Here is a 22,486-nt window from a genome sequence, read left to right as displayed (position 1 = left end):
TTTATTGTGTTTAACAAGTGAACACAATAAAAACACACTGGCATACATTCTGACATAAGTCAATTATTTTGTTTGAAATGTTGAACTGTGTTTTAGGACAAGGACATTTTTCATAAATGTCAGCTCAGGTAAGTTGTTTTAAATCATGCAAATAGAATCAATTTATTAAAAATATAAAGTTATTAATTGCATTAATTATTTTGTTTCATAATTGTTTTACTGTTTAAATTTAGTTTACAAGCCTATAATAAAAGGTTTAATGGCAGATTAATTGTTGACAACATGCCCCGCGATTGTTTCATTATGTGTTGAATGAACCTTGAATGGTTCTTGTTGTCAAAACTTTAAGGTGTGTGTAAGGTATATGTTGACTTTCAAAATCAAACCTCATAGCCTACAAATTTACTGGAATAAATCGTGTGACAACTTGGCCCGTTTTTACTATGCAGTGTCATCAATTCCTCCAGACATTGTTATTGTAATATACAATAGTTCCATTCCATCTCTGTCTCATGGCAGTTGGCACGAGTTTCTTGAGTGGCTCCCTGGTAAACTGGAGCAGGCCATGTGGGCTGGGGTTGGGAGTCACAGTCGGGTCAAGTTACACACACAAAAAAAATCAGGTTGTAAGGACTCCTCACACCCCTCCCCAACACTGCAGTGTTCAGCTCCAGAGGGTCCACGCGCTTCTTACACGTTTTCTCCAAAACTCAGCCAAGGATGGGACAAGACATATGGAATTTACTCCAAGTAGCGTTTATCCAGTGCGAGTAGGATTATTTACACCGACCTTTTTATAAGAACTTTTGTAAGAACGACTGGATTGAAGATTTCAGGGACAATTTTTTTTTTTTTTTTTTTTGGAATTAACTGATTTTCATTATTTTTCTCCCTCAAATCATCGGGTTTACATCGCTTACATTTTTATCATTCATGTTACGGTTATTTTTTTTCTTCATATGTTTGTTTGACACGTTTAAAATACTGGTCTAATGCATTTCAAGCAAGAATGAATAAGTTTCTTGCAAATTTCCTCATCTTGGCGCTGACTATCAGCGCGCGCTCCTCATCCGTTCCCCCCGCGAAGAGTCACTCCGGCGCGGATGACAGCGCTTCAACACTGGCCTTTGTCTTCGATGTTACCGGCTCTATGTATGACGATCTCAAACAGGTGATAGATGGTGCGTCTCGGATCCTGGAGAGAACTCTGAGCCGCAGAACGAGACCAATCAGGAACTTCGTGCTGGTTCCTTTCCATGATCCAGGTATTACAAAATCCTATGTTTCAATCTTATGATTAATGTGAATTATAATTCATTCTTGTCAGTTACGTTGCCTTATAAAAGTGATTCCAAAGAATGAATAACTGCTGATCGAATATCTATGCCTAAAGTTCCATATGGAGAAACGCTTGATAAAGTTTTGAGAAGTTTGTTTGGCCAAGCACTATAATGTCAATGAACTAATTTGAACAAAGGTGTTTGGGCTGCTAGGAACATTTTCACCACCAGGGACCGCTGAAAGGTTGTGATCCGTACAAAATTAAAAGTAATTTAGAGAATGTAGAAGATGTTTTATTATTCATGTCGCGGGTAGCACCCTCATGGGTGTCGCCATTAACATCACATGATCAGCCATGACTGAGTTAGGCCTACTACTTATACCATGACAATAATAATATTATAATTATTTTATGTAATTTACTAATTGAAGGAATAGTAAAAAAAAAAAACGGACAATCCACAGCTCCCATGTAACGAAAGGAACAAAACAAAAGATAAACAAATAGCTTTGGTGTGAATCTTCAAACCATGTCACCATTTTTCAGTTTCTATCACTGTATGTTGTCCACGCTCATTAAATCTGTTTAAATTCCACATCTGCTCACAGACTGCAGCGAGAGCACTGTGTTCTCAGGTACACTTACACAATCTAGCCTGGTTCAAACCAAGTATCTGTTAGCCTTAGGGGGGTAGGGTGCCCATGGAGCTGATGAGAAGCACATGTTGTCTGGTAGTATGTAATTAACACAATCACCCCCAGTCCTCCATCCAATTCTCCGGAAGAGTCAACCCAGCCCCCCAGTCAGAGGAGAGACGTCAGTGCTAGACTGGTAGGGGGGATGGTGCCAGTCCTTCCCTCACCTTTTAATGTAGCGTTCCCTTGAGGACCTTGTAAACCGCTGAGATCACAAAGACAGCCGGTGACAGACAGAAAGGCGTGACAGCAACACAACTTAATGGCCCCTCACAGCTGAGAGAGGGATGGAGAAAGTGCAGAAGATGAAAATGAATAAGGAACCTAAACCAGCCTTAGCTGGTTTGCTGGTCTTGGCTGGTTTAAGCTAGGCTTGATGCTCTCCTAAGGTGACTTACAGATGGTTTAACTGTTTTTTCCAATGCCCCAAACATCCCTAAACCAGCAAAACAGCTTGTTTACAGTAGAAAATATTCTTTAAAATATTGATATTAATGTTGATAAAATATCATAAATACAAGTTTATATATATAATATAATAAGCTGAAAAACCTTAGTTGGTTCTTAGCTGGTTTAAGCTAGTCCAAGCTGATTTAGAGATGGGTATAACCGGTTTTATGTTTAAGAATGTCCAAAACCCCTTAAAACTTAAACCCTCAAAACAGACCAGCCTGACCATGCTGGGAGACCAGAGAATCATGCTGTTGATTTTTTTCAGCAAAGAATGTTTCTAAAATATTAATATTATTGTTGACAAAATATTATTAATATAATGTTATTTTATTATTTATAATATAGCCTACTCTAATATAATAGGATTCAGCATTGGATCAGGATTCATAGGATGTTGGCATTCAGTGCTGAAGATCATAACGATCAAAAGTTTTATTTATTTTTATTACTATCATGTAATGGTGTATTGATCTGTCCTATTTGCTGTCAGAAGAAGACAGACTTCCCCTCAGACATGGTCCAAATTTTTCTCTTCTGTCCATTCTCCCAAAGCACTGTCAAAATTGTAATCCTCCTCTTTGTCTTCTATTTTTTAATAACCTTTAAAAGTAAGTCAGAGTAATAAATAATGTGGGGATATCAGACCCATACTCTGACCATAAACAATGTATTTTGTGTATGCTGGTTCATCCATGTGCTGTATATTCAGCTCTCTAATCAATCAGATTCTGAGTGAGTCCAAATAAATGCCAAATTCAGGGAGGACACAATTCATCCTGAGACAAAAGAAAGGGAGAGAGATAAAGTAGAGAAAGGGGAAGAGGTCAAAGATTATCTAGCTGGATGATGACAGTCCTAAACAATTAATGAATGAGGTTATGAACCCAGTTTGGTATCACATGAGGACTGCTGGAATTTTGCATGGTCTATCATTTATTTTCTCAGCTGTCAAACGTTTCAGGACAGTCATTTGTAACCGCAGATGTTGATGAGGTAGAATCCGGGACAAATGTGTTTCTTGATTGGGAGTTGGCTGGGTCTGTATCTAGAAAGAGACTTGAGACACTCGTTAGTAGGGTCGTATCTGAGGAAGGGGCTTTAGTTAGACCTAATCCTCACTGTTTCAAATTCATTAATGAGGGTGAAGAAGGTTAATCTTTTCAAAACTCCTACTCCCCAGGGATTTGTTTGTTGAAGTGTTGTGATAGACTTTCCAAGCACTCAATGAGGGGCTCCAAAAGGCCGGTAACCTGAACCTTAAGACTTGATATTGTAAAATAGATGCTTCTTGATTTCTTTGTTTTTCCTCACCAGACATCGGCCCTGTTTCCATCACTACTGACCCTAAGAAGTTCCAGAAGGATCTTCAAGAGCTGTTTGTTCAGGTGGGCAACAAACTATAAAAGAGCAACTTTTCAGAGGAAAAATAACCCTATTGTAATTTATTTAATAGGGATTCACCTATGGTTTGCTGGTCTAGCTATTCTCCCAAGCTGATTTTCAAATGGTTTAACTGGTTTTAAGTTTAAGCCCCAAATCCCCTTAAAACAGACCAGCAGAGAATGTTTATAGAATATAATTAATAATTTATAACACCTTATTTGTTTAATAGAGATTAATCATTTTTGTAAGGATTTAGTAGTCCTATGAATGATTACATTATTTGATAGTACTGATATTTAAATTCAGGCTAGTATCAATAAACCGATAATTATTTTAATGGCTGATAACTGATGAATGGCCGATGTTGAAATTTTATTCTGTTTTGTCAAAATAAATTAGAAATAAAACACTTTGAAAAACAATCATTGTAAGTGCTACAAGGGCAATTAGACATCACAACATTAAAATGTACAGTGTGAAAAAATATTAATTTAGAAATTTGCTGAAGATTACATTTAACAGTGTTATTCAATTTTTAGTTAAAGTTTTATAAGTTGTGAGTTAAATTGCTAATAACTTTGAGTGTTACATGATGGTCAACGCTGCTAAATGAAAAATAGAAATTATATAAATAATACTCTAAATAACTGAGATAGATTGATACAATGTCAAGTTTACATATTCAAATCATATGCAAATAATCTTTGCTCCACTTAGCATAATTTCTTAATTTCTCAAACTGCATTAACTTGCTGAAATGATGGCCTGGCTTTAGTTATTGGTGATTACTGCAACTCAAACACTGCTCTGCCAGCATTCGCTTCCTCTATCCAAAATGCTGCCGTCCGCTCATCTTCAACCTCCAGACCCCCCTAGTTACCTTTACTCAGGTGTTTACACTTGTATTCTTTAGCAGCAAGAGACACAGCAGCCGTTGGCCTCTTCCTTCATAAATCATCATCGAATCATATTCTGTGCTCTGTGTTCTTATTTGCTCTCTGTGGCTTCTGCTGAGTATCTTGGCTCATCTCAGCACTTGATCTGTCTTCAGCGCAAAATTTTTATTAGCAGTCTGTTCTTATTGTCCCTTTGGGCTCTAAAGTAAGTACTTTACACACACACACTAGAACTTGTACCCGGGCCAATACAATATGTGCTTTTTTGTGCTCTGGTCATTGCATAAATGTCAATGTCAACGATGAAGGCCTTGTTGTTCCCTCTCAGGGTGGAGGGGATTGTCCAGAGATGAGCATTGGGGCCATCAAGAAGGCTCTGGAGGTCTCGTTACCTGGATCCTTCATCTATGTTTTCACAGATGCCAGAGCCAAAGATTATCGCCTGAAAAGAGATGTTCTTCAGTTAGTACAGCTCCGACAGTCTCAGGTACCGACGGCAGTTTGAAAAACCTTTTTGCAGAAATTACACTTCACCTTTAAATATTGAACTTTCAGGTTGTGAAGTTATAAGCCATAAATCTAAATATCTCACAGCCCATTTTAAAAATCCATCTGCTCTTCATGGAATATACCCCAGTGTTGACATTTAATCCCGACACCCAACCCCCCAACCAAACACTCACACTCATAAACGTCCCCTCTGAATCCAGGTTGTGTTTGTGTTGACGGGGGACTGTGGGGATCGCTCCCAGCCGGGATACAGAGCCTACGAGGAGATTGCTGCCACCAGCTCCGGTCAAATTTTTCACCTGGACAAACAGCAAGTCAATGAGGTGAGACGCATGAAGTCATATGACATTCATATGTATGTAAATTGCAGACACATAGGGCAGTATAGTGGTGTGATGTGTAAGTTTAGTATGGCACCATCATTTTTTTTTTCTTTATTGTGCACCAAAATTATTATTTATTTTTTTTAATCAATTAATATATATTTTTTGTGCTGTCAAACCGATTAATCACGATTAATCGCATCTAACATAAAAGTTTTTGTTTATATCATATATTTGTGTATGTGTATATATACACACACACACAGACACGCACACATACACACACTTATATATAATATACTGTATATATAATACACATATATAAGCAAAAACTTTTGTGTTAGATGCGAGACAGCAATAATCGATTTGACAGCACTAATATTTTTTATATTCACCAGCAACTGTTGCTTATCCATTGGGTTTCAACTTTTTGATTCACAAAAAAAGAAAACAAGAAGAAAAAAGTCACAAAAAAAAGTTTTTTTCAAGCAAAATGTTTTTAAACTCAGTAGTAGAAAGAAAGAAAAAAAAATTCTGGAAAAAAGACATTGGTTGTTTTGCTTGTAATTTTTTTGGACGCACAATAAAAAACTAAATAACTCCATTATCTAGAAGTACAGTGCTCATTCAGTGTGTAATGTGGCTTGGTTTCAATGATCGCTGAAAGCTGCTGCTCGAATGGACTGACCAGATGTGAAGGACATGTGAAGGAATTATATCTGCCACAACATTAACTGTAAAGCAGTGTTTTGAATGCAAAATCCACTTGACTCAATAATCTGAAAGGGCACATATTTCAGTCTGTGTTTCATGGTATGCAGACTAAAATGAAGCATGTTCGGTCATAGTGAGACATGAAATAAAGCAGACCTTCCTCTTTGTGAGACAGTGGTATCATGCATGTCAACACAGGACATGGCAGAGCCGGAGTCTTCCAGCAACAACTATGGAAAAAGTTATCCATAAGACAACAAGGCAAAAAGGCCTGAAAAGTAAAGAAAAGCATGTTTGCGGATGTGTATTTGTAATTGGATATGTGTGTGTAATTGATTTATGGTCCTGTGGAGGTGGGCAGCTGATGGTAGTTGTGTTTGAGAGCTTTACCACCTGTACCTGTTGGTGAGAATGTCTGCGCTCAGGATGACTGGGCAACCTCGAGCTGTTAACACTCTCCAACACCCCTGCTGCTCTGTGAGAATGGTCTCAAGGTCAGGGTCACACAGTTGCTCTTAGAGCTCTGACAGTTTACTTTCATCCCGCTGACATTCACCAAGAAGTCTAAAGGCCCAGGTATTACTTCATCGTCCACATTCCGCTCCGGAAACAGCCTTTCAAAGTATACTACTTTGGCCATGAACTAATCCTTTAAGCTCTTCTTGTGTCAAATTTAAACATCTTTTATATGGTTCGGTTACACAGTGCCCCATACAGGTTCTTCCCAGTGTTCTTCATCCCTAGTTAATACATGTTCCTAAATTCTCCGACATTTTATGTCCAAGTATGAAAACACGCTCCCATGTCAGGTGCATTTTTTACTTTTGATTAGTCTATGGGTGGGATTTTGAAAAATGAATGAAGGCAAATCCGTAAATCCGCAAAAACCTCAAGATTGCTCTCCACATCTACCCTGAATCGTTCTTCTCTGATAGGAGTTAAATAAGCAAGAGCCAAATCAAATACACACAGCGCTTTGTCATTTTTTTGGGAGGGGAAGGGGGCAAAGAGAGAGAGCAGGGCTTATTTTACTTAGTAATCCCGGATATGATCTATCATGCCTGCTCTATCCAGCACAGCTGCCTGTCCAGCGTCCAGGTTGGACGTCTCCAACAGACAGCTCTTTGTGGAGCTGAAGGAGGAGGCACTACTTAAACAAAGGACGGTGCTCAGCTTAATCACTGGAGTGATTTGCAGATAAAGCTTTATGAAAGCGTGTCGGTGCTTTAAAGAGTCTAATGGTTTGGCTGAAACCCCAGGCCGGCCAAAGTTAAGGTGAAGGTGGAGATTTGGGTACTTTATTGACAGAAGACTTTATTGGCAGAAGACTTTAGGGTAACACTTTTTTTTACAGTGTCCTTGTTACACGTTACATACTAGTATGCTATTTGTACATAATTACATGCAACTAACCCCAAACCACACCCTTATCCTAACCCTAACCCATGTAGTTAATTATCGTTACTCAGTACTTTAATGTATATTTCACTGTAACACGGACACCTTAAAATAGTGTAAGTGTAAGCGACTTTAGTATTGATGAAATATCTTGTTATGATGGAATAACTAAATCAGGGACTTTTTTCAGTTGGTGGATAAAGAGATGGAGGGAGGACACCCTGTTACATATTGAGTGTTGCATTTGAAGCCTGGCCTATATTTAGATCTGTATAGTATCATATTTATTTATTTAAATATTGTAAAGATGCTGACTGTACATTGCAAAGCCATTAAAAATCATTGGCATCATGTAATTTTTAGTTGAATTGATAGAGACAATTTTGCTGAACTTTAACTTTTTAATAGATTTGATTGATGTTGACCCCTTGGGGTCACAGACCTGTATGAAGACCCCTGAATTTAACAATAGTGATTCTCACTAATCCACCAATTGTTCAGAAATTTGACGTAGTCACAGAAATATGCATGAATTGTTTTAGCTGAACAAAGGAAAATGTCATGTAAATCACTAAAGAGAATGTAGGGATGAGAATTTAAAGCAATAATCCCCTTGAAGCCGTGTTTTATAGTGCATTTAGAACAGCTAAGGGGCGTTATTAGACACGACGCGGAGCGGAGTAATACCAATGTAATGCGGTCACAGGTGTATGTTTGTTGAGTACCGGAACTATCCGTTTTAGAATTATTAATACAGTATCTCTACCTTTGCAACAGCTTATTATGCAAAACTTCCATCCAATTGAACACATTAACAGTCAAAGTGGTTCAACACCACTTAAACTAGCACATGGACATTGCCCACAGGTGTTTTCAATCGGACAGATCTAACAGCAAGAGTGTCTGAGCAAGTGTAACTAGATCCAGTCTAGTCTGGATCTCCTGCTCTGTTTTTGTCATAGGTGACCAAAGTCTTGTCTGTAATATGGAGAACCTTTGTGGGCCACCTTTGAGAGAGGAAGAAAAATGTATTGCTTTGGTATCACAGGAAAAGACAAGCAAGTTTTAGACATTCTCCAGTGAATAGATGAAATAAAAACCATCGGAACTAAGTTCAAGACTTAATTGTCTTGGTCCCTACATTAACGGATTTGGCAGATACTTTTATCTAAAGCGAGTTACAGTGCATCCAACGCACACTTGTATGTGTGTTTCCTGGGTCCCTATACTACAGTATATTTCCAGTAGAGCATTAAAGGGGCATTCGACCCAAAAACTAAAATTCTGTCATCATTTACTCAACGTCATGTCATCCTAAACATGCAAGACTTTTTTTCTTCTGTAGAGCACCAAAGAAGAAATGTTGATGAATGTCCTTGCTGCTCTTTACCATATAATTAAAGTGAACTTGGGCTGTCAAAATAATAAAAATCAACTCCTAAATTCCTGTTTTTTTTTTTTTACTCATGGCTTCAGATGACTTGGATCATATTGCATGATTCACATGGACTAGTTTTATGATGCTTTTATGGTGCTTTTTTGAGAGTCCCCAAACTCTTAAAAAAATGCTTCTGGGATATTTGGCAACCCAGAGCTGGGTAAATATTGGACAGAACACATGCTGGGTTATATTGACCCAGCTTATTGGGTTCATTCACCCATTTGTTGGGTTGTTTTTTGACAGTGCTGGGTCAGTAAACCTGATATTGAAGGTTTTTCATTTTAAATACTAAAAATAAAATAGGACAGGAGCAGCTCATATTCAATATTTTTTACACTAAGTGCAAATAGCCAGCCTTTTGGCAGAGGCTATTTACACTAACTCCGCCTACTGATATCTGGTTGGGCCAAACAAAATTACGGAAGATGCTAGATTGACAATAGCAGTAATAGTGTAGGGGTAAGGCGTGAGGTTTACTCACAACTCCAAACTCGATTTACTCCCATTTCCCATCACATATCACATTGGAAAGGTATTTATTTTCAATAAAAAGGTTGAAAATATTCGAAAAGTGTAAAAAATGTGTTTAATAATAAAGTGTTTATCGGTTAGGTTTAGACGTAGGTGTAGGGAGGGCTTTATTAGCCCAATAAGGTGGCACCCATATAATCTTAATAAATATAATCATTTACATTATATTTGTTATTATTGCATACAGTTTAATGTACAACAACACTGAGGTGCAAATCGTATCTGCCACTATTTATAAGCATCTTACTACTATTTACACGTATTGTAAAATATAAATAGAATAGTAATAAACTATAAACTTAGTGTAAATAGCAGCAATCGCTAAGAATATGCTATTTTTCACTTAGTGTAAATAGAATCTATTACTATTTGCTGCCTAATTTTTATTAAATGGCAAGTCAGTCTTTTACAATCATAAAATACTCTACACAAAATCTGTAGAAAGAAAATTGACATCAGTAAGCTAAGTAAGTAATTCATTAAATGACAATCTTATATATTCATGTTTGAAAAATTACATCAAAAACAGCTTTACCTTGTGCCATCTCATCTATCTGACATTTAAGTGTTCAACTTCCAGGTGGCACCGGCGCTTTGTTCGCTTTGAGTTTAGATGCTACGTTTGTAGAAGGCTAGTTCCAAGCAGGCGTTAGCTGTGACGTAAACAAAAAGGTAAACTGTGAGACTACAGACGTTTTCCTATTTGTACAGTAATAATTTGATAGAAATACAATGTAATACAAACCTTAATTTCATTCAGGAAATATCCCCTCAAGAAGTTTTCTCTCAGAACAGAACACAAAATGACCGTTGACAAATGTATCCAGTTTAACCATTTTGCACAGACTACACAACATTGGGTTACATTGACCCAGTTCCAGTTCAGGTGCTTCATCATTTGTATTGACATTAAAAATGACCCAGCAGCTGCGTTACATAAACCCAGCACATGGGTAAAAATATTACCAATAACCCAATAAAATGACCGGGCTGGCTGAACAGGCTGAACCCAGGTTTAAAAACATAACCCAGCATTTTTTAGTATGCATTCACTTTCATTATGAGCTGATTCTTAAACGTTGTATCCTCTTGTGTTCCACGGAGGAACAAGTCACGGAACCACATGAATGTGAGTAATTGATGACTTTTGGGTCATTTATTATTTATTTTAGGTGAACTGTCCCTTTAAACCATCAGTTATACAAACAGTGTGGGTGCTTAGTTGGAATTCGCCTGATCCTCAGCTGACCTCCACAGTCCACATCCTTTTCACGTATGCTTCCCGACCAACACTCCTCCACAACTAATCTTTGAAACATGACAGTTCAACTTCCAGAGTAAGCCAGTCTGTTGCCTCCCATTAAGGTTCTTCACACTGGATATGGTTTCAGGATCCTTTTGACTATGATGTTCTCTTTTGAGGGGTAGCTTTCAAACCTTTTCGGGACACACACAGGCCGTTATCCGAACATAGTTAACCTTATATTCCTCCGCTGCTGTCTTTTTGTCTATTATCTATTACTAGTTTAATCTTCCCAACTCCCGTGAGGCGTCCATTGAAACAGACACTGGTGTGAGGCAGATGTAGGTCATTGGTGAGCTTTTTGCTGCTCTGTGGGGGATAGTTGCACATGTGGCACTCATTACAGCTGTTTCCAGTTGTAAACTCCGAAAGGAACCAGCTGCCGTCTGCAGCCAAAGAGAGTGAGAGAGATCTAGAGAGAAAGAAATAGGGGAGAATCTGAGTAATGAAATTATCAAAGGCTACACTCGCTCCAATTTTCTCTCTCATTCCTAAATATATAAAGATGTGTTAAATAAGCGTCATTCTCACAGGCTTACTGAAGTGATGTTTTCGTTCAGTGGTATGGACACAGAGCAGCCATTATGTCTGTAGTCAATACAAAAAGTTCAGTACAAATACACACAGCTGTCTCTAAAGAAGTTAATGGCTGAAATCTAAAAATACTGAGGAAACAGTTTAAGTTGTTTGTCTAAGGGACATAAAGTTGGTGTTAAGTGTAAATGACTTCTCACAGATCATTGTAGTGCATTCAGACAGTTGTTCTGTCAGATAATGGACATAAATTCACATTACCGGCCAAAGAAGACTCATCATCTCCTAGTGCACATTCTGCTTTTTTTTGTTCATGCACCTTGCAATATTCAAAATGAATGAGGTTAAAGGGATAGTTATCTCAAAAATGAACATTCTGCCATCATTTACTCACCTGCATGTTGTTATAAACCTGTGTGACTTTCTTTCTCTTTTGTAACACAGAATTAAAAGATGCAATACACCATAAAAGTGTCAAAAAAGTGGTGCATCCAATGGCTGAGAAGGCTAAAGGCATCAGCTGGCTGAGATGACTAAGTGAATAAAAACTTAATTTGAGTTAGTTTTCCACACAAAGCTATCATATGACTTCAGAAGCATATATTGACCATTACCATGATACTTTTATGCTGCTCTTTGTGCTTATTTTGTGATCCATGAAAAAGTCATACAAGGTTGTAAAGGCATGAGCGTGAGTAAATGATGAAACAACTTTTTTTTTACTTTCTTTTTAAGCCCTCCATGTCTATTTTTGATGCTGCTTGTCTGGTTTTCAGAATGACTAATGCATTACCTGTGCTTTTTGCCATGTACTGTTAATATATCTACTGTGATCCCTGTGATCGTTTAGGGTGAAAAGCAATCCTTTACTGTTTGACTGTTTGTGCTGGTCTTTGAGAATTTTATAGCTTGTCAGCCCAGGAATAGTTTGCATTCTCTCTCTGATAGATGATCTGATCTCATTTCCTCACTGTTTAATAAGGATCTGCTTGTGACATACCTCTGTGAGACAGTCTGCATGAACAGAGATGATGTCACTGAGATCCTACCTTGCCTGCATTTAACATCTTTGAATGGATTCACGTCAGAGCTTTTGGTCATAGTCATAGACATGACTTTCTTTCTTATGCAGAACACAAAAGAAAATATTTAAGGGAATGTTTAAGCTGCTCTTCCCATACAGTGGAAGTGAATGGAGATCCCAGCTGTCCTTTGTGTTTTTCCACAAATAAGATTTATAATGTCCAATAATGTTATTTTCTTTTCTTTTCTTTTTACACAATGAAACCTCTTCTCTACTTTTGACAATTCATTTGGTTTTGTTTAGGTTCTTAAATGGGTTGAGGAAACTGTCCAGGCCATGAAGGTCCACCTTCTTTCATCTGACCATGAAACTGCCCAGGAGACCCAGTGGGAGGTGCCCTTTGACCCTAGTTTAAAAGAAGTCACTGTGTCATTGAGTGGTCCAGCACCTCAAATTGAGCTCAGAGACCCTCTTGGTAGGAACATGCTATTGTTTTGTATTGAATGGTTGTTCATGCCTTTTCACTAAAAGGAGTATAAGTTATTGTACTTTACAAAGAACCCCTATTACTAAACCTTTTTAAATTGTTATTTGAATAATTATAGGCCGTATAGTTGGAGAGAGGCAGGGTCTAACAGAACTGCTCAACATCCCAAACTCAGCACGGGTGGTCAACCTAAAGAACCCTCGACCTGGACCATGGACATTAAAGGTAACACCTGAAAGCTTTGGACAGTGATGCTAGATCATATTTAAAATTGAGGTATATACATCACAGATCCTTCTGAAAAATGTCAGTGATTGAAACCTGCTTTTTCTCTTCTCTAGGTGGGATGCAGTGGGCGACACACACTCAGAGTAACAGGTGTGAGCAACCTGGACTTCAGGGCAGGTTTCTCTAGTATACCTGTCACAGAGTTCATCAGGACCAGAGAGAGACCTATTAAAGGTATTACTACATCACCATTTGGTACGTAGCCCTTTTCCACTGTTGGATGCTGGAGTGATAGTAAAAAAAATACTAATTATATATATATATATATATATATATATAGTATTTAGTATTTATATCATTAATAATTTTTTTAATGTTAAAAAGTAATTTAATAATTGCTCCAGCCACAAAAAAAAGGAAAAAGGGTAATACTCAGTTTGTGCCAGAACTGCCTTAACTGTATTAAGGATAATATATTAAATGCATCCCATTTTCCTCCAGGTGTACCCGCTCATGTGATTTTGAAGTGTTCAGGTCTGAAGCCTCCAGGTCTGGTTACCAATATGGAGTTAGTATCTTTAGGGGGGCGCTCGTTGCGTACCATTCCTGTGCCTTTGCCTGGCGATGGAGGCTCAGGAGGTATTTGGAGCATCCCGCAGTTTCGAACACCCTCTCAGAGCTTCTTCCTCAAAGTGTCTGGAAATGATGGAGAAGGCTACAACTTTCAGAGACTGTCTAGTGTGTCATATACCAACATCATCCCAGGTGAGTCTCTTTCAACATCCCAGATGAGTGTTTTATTTCTGGGTTTTGTTTTGTTTTGTTTTGTTTTGTTTGCATTTAAGTTGCATTCAAAAACCATTGGACTCACTTTGAACAGTTTAAACACTGTTTAAATACTTTTTTTGTATTTCTGTTTTGTTTTGTTTTGTTCGCATTAAAAATCCACTGGACTCTGAACTTTGAACTGTTTAAATACTTTTTGATTTTTGTTTTGTTTTGTTTTGTTTGCATTTAAGTTGCATTCAAAATCCACTGGACTCAGTTTGAACTTTAAACATACATGTTTTGTTTTGTTCGCATTCAAAATCCACTGGACTCAGTTTGAACTTTGAACAGTTTAAACTGTTTAAATACTTTTTGGTTTTTGTTTTGTTTTGTTTCTTAAGATGGCATTGTTTATGTTGTGTTGTTGTTAACCCAGCTGTGATGATCCAGTTTAACCTTTGGCCCCCTCTCACCTTACAGAGCCTCCACTGGTGAGTATGCCCACTGTGATAAGAGGGTTCTACATGCAGCCTGCTACGATTGACTGCTCTGTGGAGAGTGACCTGCCCTATAAACTGAGATTCACCAAAGGCGGAAGAACAATAGGAGAGGAAAGAACCTATGAGTGAGGCTCTTCTCAAATATGATCTTTTTCTCTATTCCATCTGTTTCAGTTTTTTTTTTTTACTTTTTCTTCTTTTTAGAGTACTTTTAGATATTGTTGATAATCAAAATATTAACCTAGCATGAAACATAGCTTGTTTCAAATGGCTGCATTCCTCCTTAAAATTGTATTTTTGTCCTGGCCAACCTCAGAGGATCTTCCTGAGCTAACAATTAAAATCATCATATAATCTGTTGAATTGATATTTATTGTATTAAACGTTTTTCTTTTCCATTAGTAATTATTCCTTGAAAATAACAAAATCACTAATTTAAACAGTTTTTTTCTTTTCTTTTCTTTTTTTCTTAATTGCATTTGGAAGAGTTTCAAATATCGGTAACAGGTTAACAACAATTGCAAACCTCAAATTAAGTGAAAAATAAAACAGCTGTCATAAAATGTTATACGATCTCTTATATTTTCTAAAGGCTAAGCACCTCTTTTCAGGCCACTCGTCTCTCTCTTTCTCGCATATCTATATCTCTCTCATTTCAAACATGTACAAACCCTTTTGCAGGCATTCTCTCCTGTGATATGGCCTAAATAAATAAACATAATGGAGGAGATATTAAAGTGAACATTTGCTGGGCAATTTTTTGCTCCGTTTGATACCATGTGCTGACACGGCATTCATTTACATTCGAAATTTAACCTAACCCAAGGAGGATTTGTGAGCTTTCACTGACATATCAATCTTGGAATGAATATGAACAGCAGGGGTTGTGTGTATTGCACAAAAGAAAGTCATCATGAAAAATTATTTCCCTATAAAGGGCACTCTGTTTTGAATTACAGTTTGAACATGAAATAATACTGACTTATAGTGAAAGGTATTCTGTGCAAGCTAGTTGTTAGTGACATCAGAGATTTGTGAATTCACGTTATGTGAATTTCTGCGTAGGCTAAATGCATGTTTGTGATCAAAGGCTGCACTTTTGGACTCATCACTTAAACCTGCACATTTTTTTGTAATTGAAGGTCTTCAGTTCAAGCATCATGGGAAATTCCACATGCCTCAGGCAATGATGAGGGAGCATATGAATGTGTGGCCCAGAGCACTGCAGGCATGGGACGAGCTCTCACGCAACTCACTGTTAGAGGTATTGCATGGACACACATTTTACATACTTTTTCCTGCACCATTCGCAATCTTGTATTCACACCCACACCCTCAAACCTAGTTTATACTTCACACGTCCGCACAAGCACGAGGGTGCATGTGCCAAAAGTGCCATCATGTAGTGCTTCACAATGCTCTACTTCGGACCATCAAGCACAACATCTAGTTTTCCAGTAAAATATTTAAACATCCTCAAAACAAGACACATTCAGAATCAACGTTGTGTAAGACTGTGTTTTCTGTTTTCAGAAGCATATATATATATATATATATATATATATATATATTGGCAAATTGATGGCAACATCTTTCTATCCAACCACCATCGATAGTCAACCAGCTCCCCTGTCAATATATAAATATATTAATTATTAATTATTTTTGTATAATTAAATTATATTAAGTTATTAATATAAAATAAATACATGTATGTAAAATGTTTAATATATTAAATATTAAATTATTATTATAAAATATATGAAATGTATTTGTAAAAAAATTAATATATTCAATAAATATGAAATATAAAAATAATAAAATAATTGTAAATGTAAGAATTTAGAACCAGAGACACAGTCAGAGTATTTTGTTGGTTTGTCCACTTTTTGTATATGACCAAAGAAAATAAATTTACATTTAGTTTTTTTGTTTTGTTGTTGTTTTGTTTTTTTCCTTGCTAGATTAATGTTCACTGGGAACATGAAGTTTTCTTTTCTTCTGGCAAGGTTAATGTGAAATGTAAATAGTATTTTTAACAGCTGTTTCTTGCTGGTTAAGCAAATATTTTCTGCACACTACCTTCTGTTGTTGCGGAAAATAGTTCAATGTGGAACGTGTCAAGTATAAATGCCTCTTGAGCATCGTGAACTAAGTGCACAGTCTGCAGAGAGTCATGTGAAAGTATAAACAAGGCTTCAGCTTGCTAAGGAGGGTGTAATCTCCAGAATTAAAGGAAATTGTAAATGAGAAATGCTCTTTGCAATGAAATTGTAAGTCACTGCCAAAAAAGTCTTGTATTTGACTTCTATGGTAACATTAAACTGAGAGATTTGTTGCCTCACACACATTGTATTTTAATATCTCTTTTAAAGCATGTCATCATCGTTTCTCTTAATGTAGAGCCCCCTCCTGTTCTGCATCCTCCGGTGAATGTGACTTCATCCCCGGGGACAGTGGCAGTGCTGTCCTGCCAGGTTCAAGGCTCTGTGCGGCATAATCTGACCTGGTATCTGGCTGGTAGTGCTTTATCGTCCCACTCAGGAAGGGTGAAAGTACTTGCCAATTCCTCTCTGGAGATCAATTGGGTTCGCAGCCAGGATGCTGGACCTTACCAGTGCAGAGCCACAAACGCCCATGGAGAGAGTCAGGCTGTCGTATGGCTGGTGGTCCTAGGTATTCTACAGCACCTGGTCAAACACTCAGCTCCTGCAGCCTCATGTGTTTTCCATCACAACTCTCCAAACCACAGCGCAAGTTCTACATAGCCAGCTAGATTGAGCCCTGCATGTTTCGAATAAGCAAGATTAATGTGATTTTAGATTGGCGGTTCCTTTTGGAGACAAATAACCGAACAAATGGATGAAGTGTATCTAGCTGTGAGCCACTTCAACATGTGCAGTTAGACTTGCACCATTATTATACCATTATATAGCGTGTGGAGTTTTCATTATCTATTTGGCCATGTCTGCCGTCTGAAAGGCTTTTTGCCAAGTAATGTGTAGGAATAGAAAAGATTTACTTATTACCTCATGCCATTCCAAACCTGTGGGCTTTTAATTTTTGTTGTTTTATATATACAATCTATCTATCTATCCATCTATCCATCTATCCATCCATCCATCCATCCATCCATCCATCCATCCATCCATCCATCCATTCATCTGTAAAGTCTATAAACTTATTTTTTCTATTTCTAGTTAATAATTACCATTATATCAATTGGAATTGTGAAGGCATCTCAATTAAATTATGAATGGTTCACATCATTCATCATACTATGAACTGTTACAGAAAGGAATGTAAAGATTCTTTTCTTCTTTTATGTTCCATGGAAAAAAAGAATACAGCAAATGGGTTTGATTTGGAACGACATGAGGGTGGGTAAATAATGACAGAATGTTCATTTTTGGACAAACTATTCCTTTGAAAACAATGATTCACAGTTTATTTCTGTTTCCTTTACAGAGGCCCCATCTGTGGTTGTCTCCCCTCAGACACAAAGCTTCTCTCTGGGTGCAGAAGTCCGCATCTCCTGTTCGGCATCTGGATCCCCTCCTCCAAAGGTTTTCTGGAGCCATGGCAACATCTTTCTATCCAACCACCATCGGTAGTCAACCAGCTCCCCCTCCTTCATCTCACTATACATCTACACACTGTTTGAGATGGTTATTTTTATCCACTTTCCTAAAATGGATCATTTATATTTAATTTCTGTTTGAATAAACTGACCGCAAACCATTAACAGTCTGAGATTTGGTCAAGATATCAGAATAAATCTGGCATCGATGCTGTGATCAGTCAGAAGTCAGTTTGATGGAAAGAAAACACTGTTCAGTTTGAAAATACAGTTTGAAAAGTGTTAAACACAATGGTCTCTGTAATATAATCATTACATCAGCAGTCTTTGGTTAATATAACACTGGCTGTGCTTTCAGATTGAGCATCTCTGAGTCTGGCATGCTGAAAATCAGAGGAGCTGTCCCTGAGGATGCTGGGAACTATACGTGCCTGGCCACCAATGAGGCTGGCACTGCATCTCAGTCTGTTACCGTCAGTTATGCAGGTGCTGGAGTCAGTGGCTCTGTTGATGAAATGAGTGCACGTAGTAAATCATTCTTATATAATACTGAGTTAGAGATGGAACATATAACTGACTGACAATAACTTTTATAGAGACATGCATTAAAATGAAATGAGATTTTAGGTGTTGGCAGGCATATCAAATGCAATATACCAAAATGTTCTATAGCTGCTCCTGTTAAACTGTTTAGCACTCAATTCTTTCCGTGGAATTTTTTCAAGCCACAGATTGTCATACTTAAGTCAAATGGCATACTCAACTCAACTCAGCTCAACTATATGCAGTATATATGCAGTAGTCAACATTTGAAGTGGATCAAAACCTTTCATCAAAGTTATACATGAATTTTGAACAATACCCGTTCTTTGATGGGGAGTGAACACTTATGCAGTTACTGTAGTACAGGGGGGTGAACACTTATGCAGTTACTGTAGCTCAGGGGGTGAACACTTATGCAGTTACTGTAGTTCAGGCTGAACACTTAGGCAGTTACCTTAGTTAAGGGGGTGAACACTTATGCAGTTACTGTAGTTAAGGGGGTGAACACTTATGCAGTTACTGTAGCTCAGGGGGTGAACACTTAGGCAGTTACTGTAGTTAAGGGGGTGAACACTTATGCAGTTACTGTAGTTCAGGCTGAACACTTAGGCAGTTACTGTAGTTAAGGGGGTGAACACTTATGCAGTTACTGTAGTTAAGGGGGTGAACACTTATGCAGTTACTGTAGCTCAGGGGGTGAACACTTAGGCAGTTACTGTAGTTAAGGGGGTGAACACTTATGCAGTTACTGTAGTTAAGGGGGTGAACACATATGCAGTTACTGTAGTTAAGGGGGTGAACACGTATGCAGTTACTGTAGTTAAGGGGGTGAACACTTATGCAGTTATTGTAGCTCAGGGGGTGAACACTTATGCAGTTACTGTAGTTCAGGGGGTGAACACTTATGCAGTTACTGTAGTTCAGGCTGAACACTTAGGCAGTTACTGTAGTTAAGGGGGTGAACACTTATGCAGTTACTGTAGTTCAGGCTGAACACTTAGGCAGTTACTGTAGTTAAGGGGGTGAACACTTATGCAGTTACTGTAGTTAAGGGGGTGAACACTTATGCAGTTACTGTAGCTCAGGGGGTGAACACTTAGGCAGTTACTGTAGTTAAGGGGGTGAACACTTATGCAGTTACTGTAGTTAAGGGGGTGAACACTTATGCAGTTACTGTAGCTCAGGGGGTGAACACTTATGCAGTTACTGTAGTTCAGGGGAGTGAACACTTATGCAGTTACTGTAGTTAAGGGGGTGAACACTTAGGCAGTTACTGTAGTTAAGGGGGTGAACACTTAGGCAGTTTACTGTAGTTACTGTACTTTTTTGATCCACTTCAAATGTTGACTACTGTATTTTAGTTTGTATATAGTATATGTAGTTAATTTATTCATTCATGCATTCATTCATTCATTCATTCATTCATACATTCATCCATCCATCCATCCATCCATCCATCCATTCATTCATTCATTCATTCATCTGTCCATTCATTCTTTCATTCATTCATTCATTCATTCTTTCATTCACTCATTCATCATTTATGTATGTGTTGGGAAAGCTTACTTTTCAGCAGCCATTACTCTATTCTTCACTGTCTCATGATTCTTCAGAAATAGTAGAACGTTTTTTTTTTTACTATCTTTTAAAAAAAACTATCTTTTGTAACATTATAAATGTGTAATTTTTGATCAATTTAATGCATCCTTGCTAAATAAAAGTATTAATTTGTTTTGTTTTTTTAAAGGAAGAAAGACAAGTTTAATAGATGAACCAGAAGTAATGTCAGTTTTGAGTCTTTTTCTTGACTCATTATTTGGTTAGACTGCCCAATTTTTTGACATTTTTCCTTTTAATGTTTAATTTTTTATCATTAGATTAAAAATACAAAATGTTTTTGATGGGGTGATGTGATGGGGTCATGTGACAAAAATGTAACATATTCAGTAGTTAGCTAGTATTCTGTTATTCTGAACATAACCATAGACAGATTTTCAAATGAAATCTGTCAGGAAGTAGAAACAATTTATGTGTGGTAATAAAAAAATGACATAAAGTACAGCACACAATGCTAGGTTTAATTCCTTTCTCTCTTTTTGTTGTCTCAGAGCCTCCGAGCATCTCAGTGGTACAGCAGGTGGTGATGGTCGTTGCTGGTGAAGATGCCATTCTAGAATGTCGGGCCTCTGGTACTCCTCTTCCATCTGTAAAATGGCAAAAAGGTAAACACTGCCCCTAAAGCCAGGTGCACACTGTGCGATTTTGGCCACGATTTTGCCGTCTGAGACAAATTTAGCAAATCCTAAAAGATTCCTCTTATCCTAGGCTAAAATCTGAAGTCTTTGATCGTTAGTTTGACATGTTCACCGACAGCCGATTAATGGCCGTTGCGATAAATTTTTTACCTCAGACGAAATTCTGGCAGTGTCAGAAGATTTTACTCACAGTCCTGCAGTGTGACTTCTCCTATGACGACCGTCAAATCGTCTTCGTTTTTCAAGACAAGCCATGACCAAAATTAACGTTAGAGATTTATTTGTAGCCACCATTTCAATCCCGCATATAATGCAGCTCACTGTCACCGAACGTGTTATTGATTGATGTAAAACTCCAGACAGGTTTTCTTGCATGCGTCCATTTTTAGCGCGTCTTGACTGTCGTACAGTCTGACATTAATGACAACTCAGATCTTACAGCGATTATCGTGTTCGTACAGTCTGACAAGAAACAATCGTAAAGGACTATTATAAATTGCACAGTGTGCATCCTGCCTAAGGATAATACATGGACCCTCAAGACACCTCACATCTTTTAAAAATTTTGTTGTTGTTTTTTGATGAAAATGATCATTTTTGCCAAATTTATTCATTTTTAAAAGTATTTTTTAACTAAACTGTCATAAAAATGTAGCTGACAAAATAAAATTTTATAACAACAATGTGTCAAACTTTAACCAAATGAAACGTATTAAAGATTCATCAGCATAAAGAAAATGCAACATGATATTATTTCTTCATGGTTAAGAGACTGAGTTTTAGAGTCTGTTTGGGATATTGCATTAGGTGTAGTGGGTTGTTACAGCAACGGCGTATGTTTTCTTTGATTCTTGCACCATCCGTCTTCAGGGGATCTGGATCTGGGAACAGTTCCATTTGCAGAGCAGGATGTCCATCGTGGAACGCTGCGGATCCGTGGGGTTCAGGAACTGGATTCTGGAGAGTATACCTGTGTGGCCTCAAACATTGCCGGGTCCACCTCTGCTGTGGTCATACTGCAGGTGGGAGGTGAGAACAAGACCTCATCTGCATTACATGCTTATACTATATAAATATTACTGTACAGTTTATACGGAACAGTTTCATTTTATGTGGGCTTTTATTTATTGAGCTCAATGTCGCAGTATTTCTATTGCTTTTCCAAACCTTTGAAACACATGTAGTTCATAGCATGAATCAAAAACCTTGGACAGAGCTATCTGATTTTAAGCAGAGCACACCCATAAGCCCATGGGCTTCTTAACCGCAAGAGGAAATGTTCCCCCTCTCTGTTATAGCGTGTGAAATTTGGAGAGCGAAATTTGGTTTCAACTTGATATTTGGGTTTTTTTTTTTTACAGGACTTTTAACAGCTCCTGACAGCATTCTTAGACTCTAAGTAGCTCATGGCCAGTTTATGAGTATGCTTGAATGATCCAGAACAGGGACCATAACTTTGTATAGAACTTGCCTTAAAAGTAAAATGTGTCATTTATGTGCCACTAGCATCATTAATTGTAATTGAACAAATAATGATAGAAATTTTGGTTGAATAATGATGCAGTTCCCAGAACACTCACTCTTTCTGCCACTGGTCAGACTTCCATTGGTCAGTCTCGCTCCCAAACTCACACCATT

General features: G+C 37.7%; 1 protein-coding gene across 1 annotated transcript in view; it reads left to right on the top strand.

Annotated features, from left to right (window-relative positions):
* Nucleotides 1–620: 620 nt before the first annotated feature.
* Nucleotides 621–22,486, top strand: part of hmcn2 (hemicentin 2) — an 85,280-nt gene continuing 63,414 nt past the window's right edge. The window contains exons 1-15 of the mRNA XM_084390370.1: nucleotides 621–1,265; nucleotides 3,745–3,815; nucleotides 5,038–5,196; nucleotides 5,420–5,542; nucleotides 12,791–12,962; nucleotides 13,093–13,199; nucleotides 13,316–13,436; nucleotides 13,704–13,967; nucleotides 14,451–14,595; nucleotides 15,613–15,734; nucleotides 16,874–17,146; nucleotides 17,939–18,080; nucleotides 18,409–18,536; nucleotides 20,702–20,815; nucleotides 21,719–21,877. Coding sequence (XP_084246496.1) covers nucleotides 1,010–1,265; nucleotides 3,745–3,815; nucleotides 5,038–5,196; nucleotides 5,420–5,542; nucleotides 12,791–12,962; nucleotides 13,093–13,199; nucleotides 13,316–13,436; nucleotides 13,704–13,967; nucleotides 14,451–14,595; nucleotides 15,613–15,734; nucleotides 16,874–17,146; nucleotides 17,939–18,080; nucleotides 18,409–18,536; nucleotides 20,702–20,815; nucleotides 21,719–21,877 — 2,356 coding nt within the window. The 5' untranslated portion in view covers nucleotides 621–1,009. The remainder of the gene's footprint in view (nucleotides 1,266–3,744; nucleotides 3,816–5,037; nucleotides 5,197–5,419; nucleotides 5,543–12,790; nucleotides 12,963–13,092; nucleotides 13,200–13,315; nucleotides 13,437–13,703; nucleotides 13,968–14,450; nucleotides 14,596–15,612; nucleotides 15,735–16,873; nucleotides 17,147–17,938; nucleotides 18,081–18,408; nucleotides 18,537–20,701; nucleotides 20,816–21,718; nucleotides 21,878–22,486) is intronic.

This window comes from Rutilus rutilus (assembly GCF_951802725.1).
Source record: "Rutilus rutilus genome assembly, chromosome: 19".
Taxonomy (NCBI): Eukaryota; Metazoa; Chordata; class Actinopteri; order Cypriniformes; family Leuciscidae; genus Rutilus; species Rutilus rutilus.
Note: the sequence above shows the minus strand (reverse complement) of the source record. Positions and strands in the feature narration are given on the sequence as shown.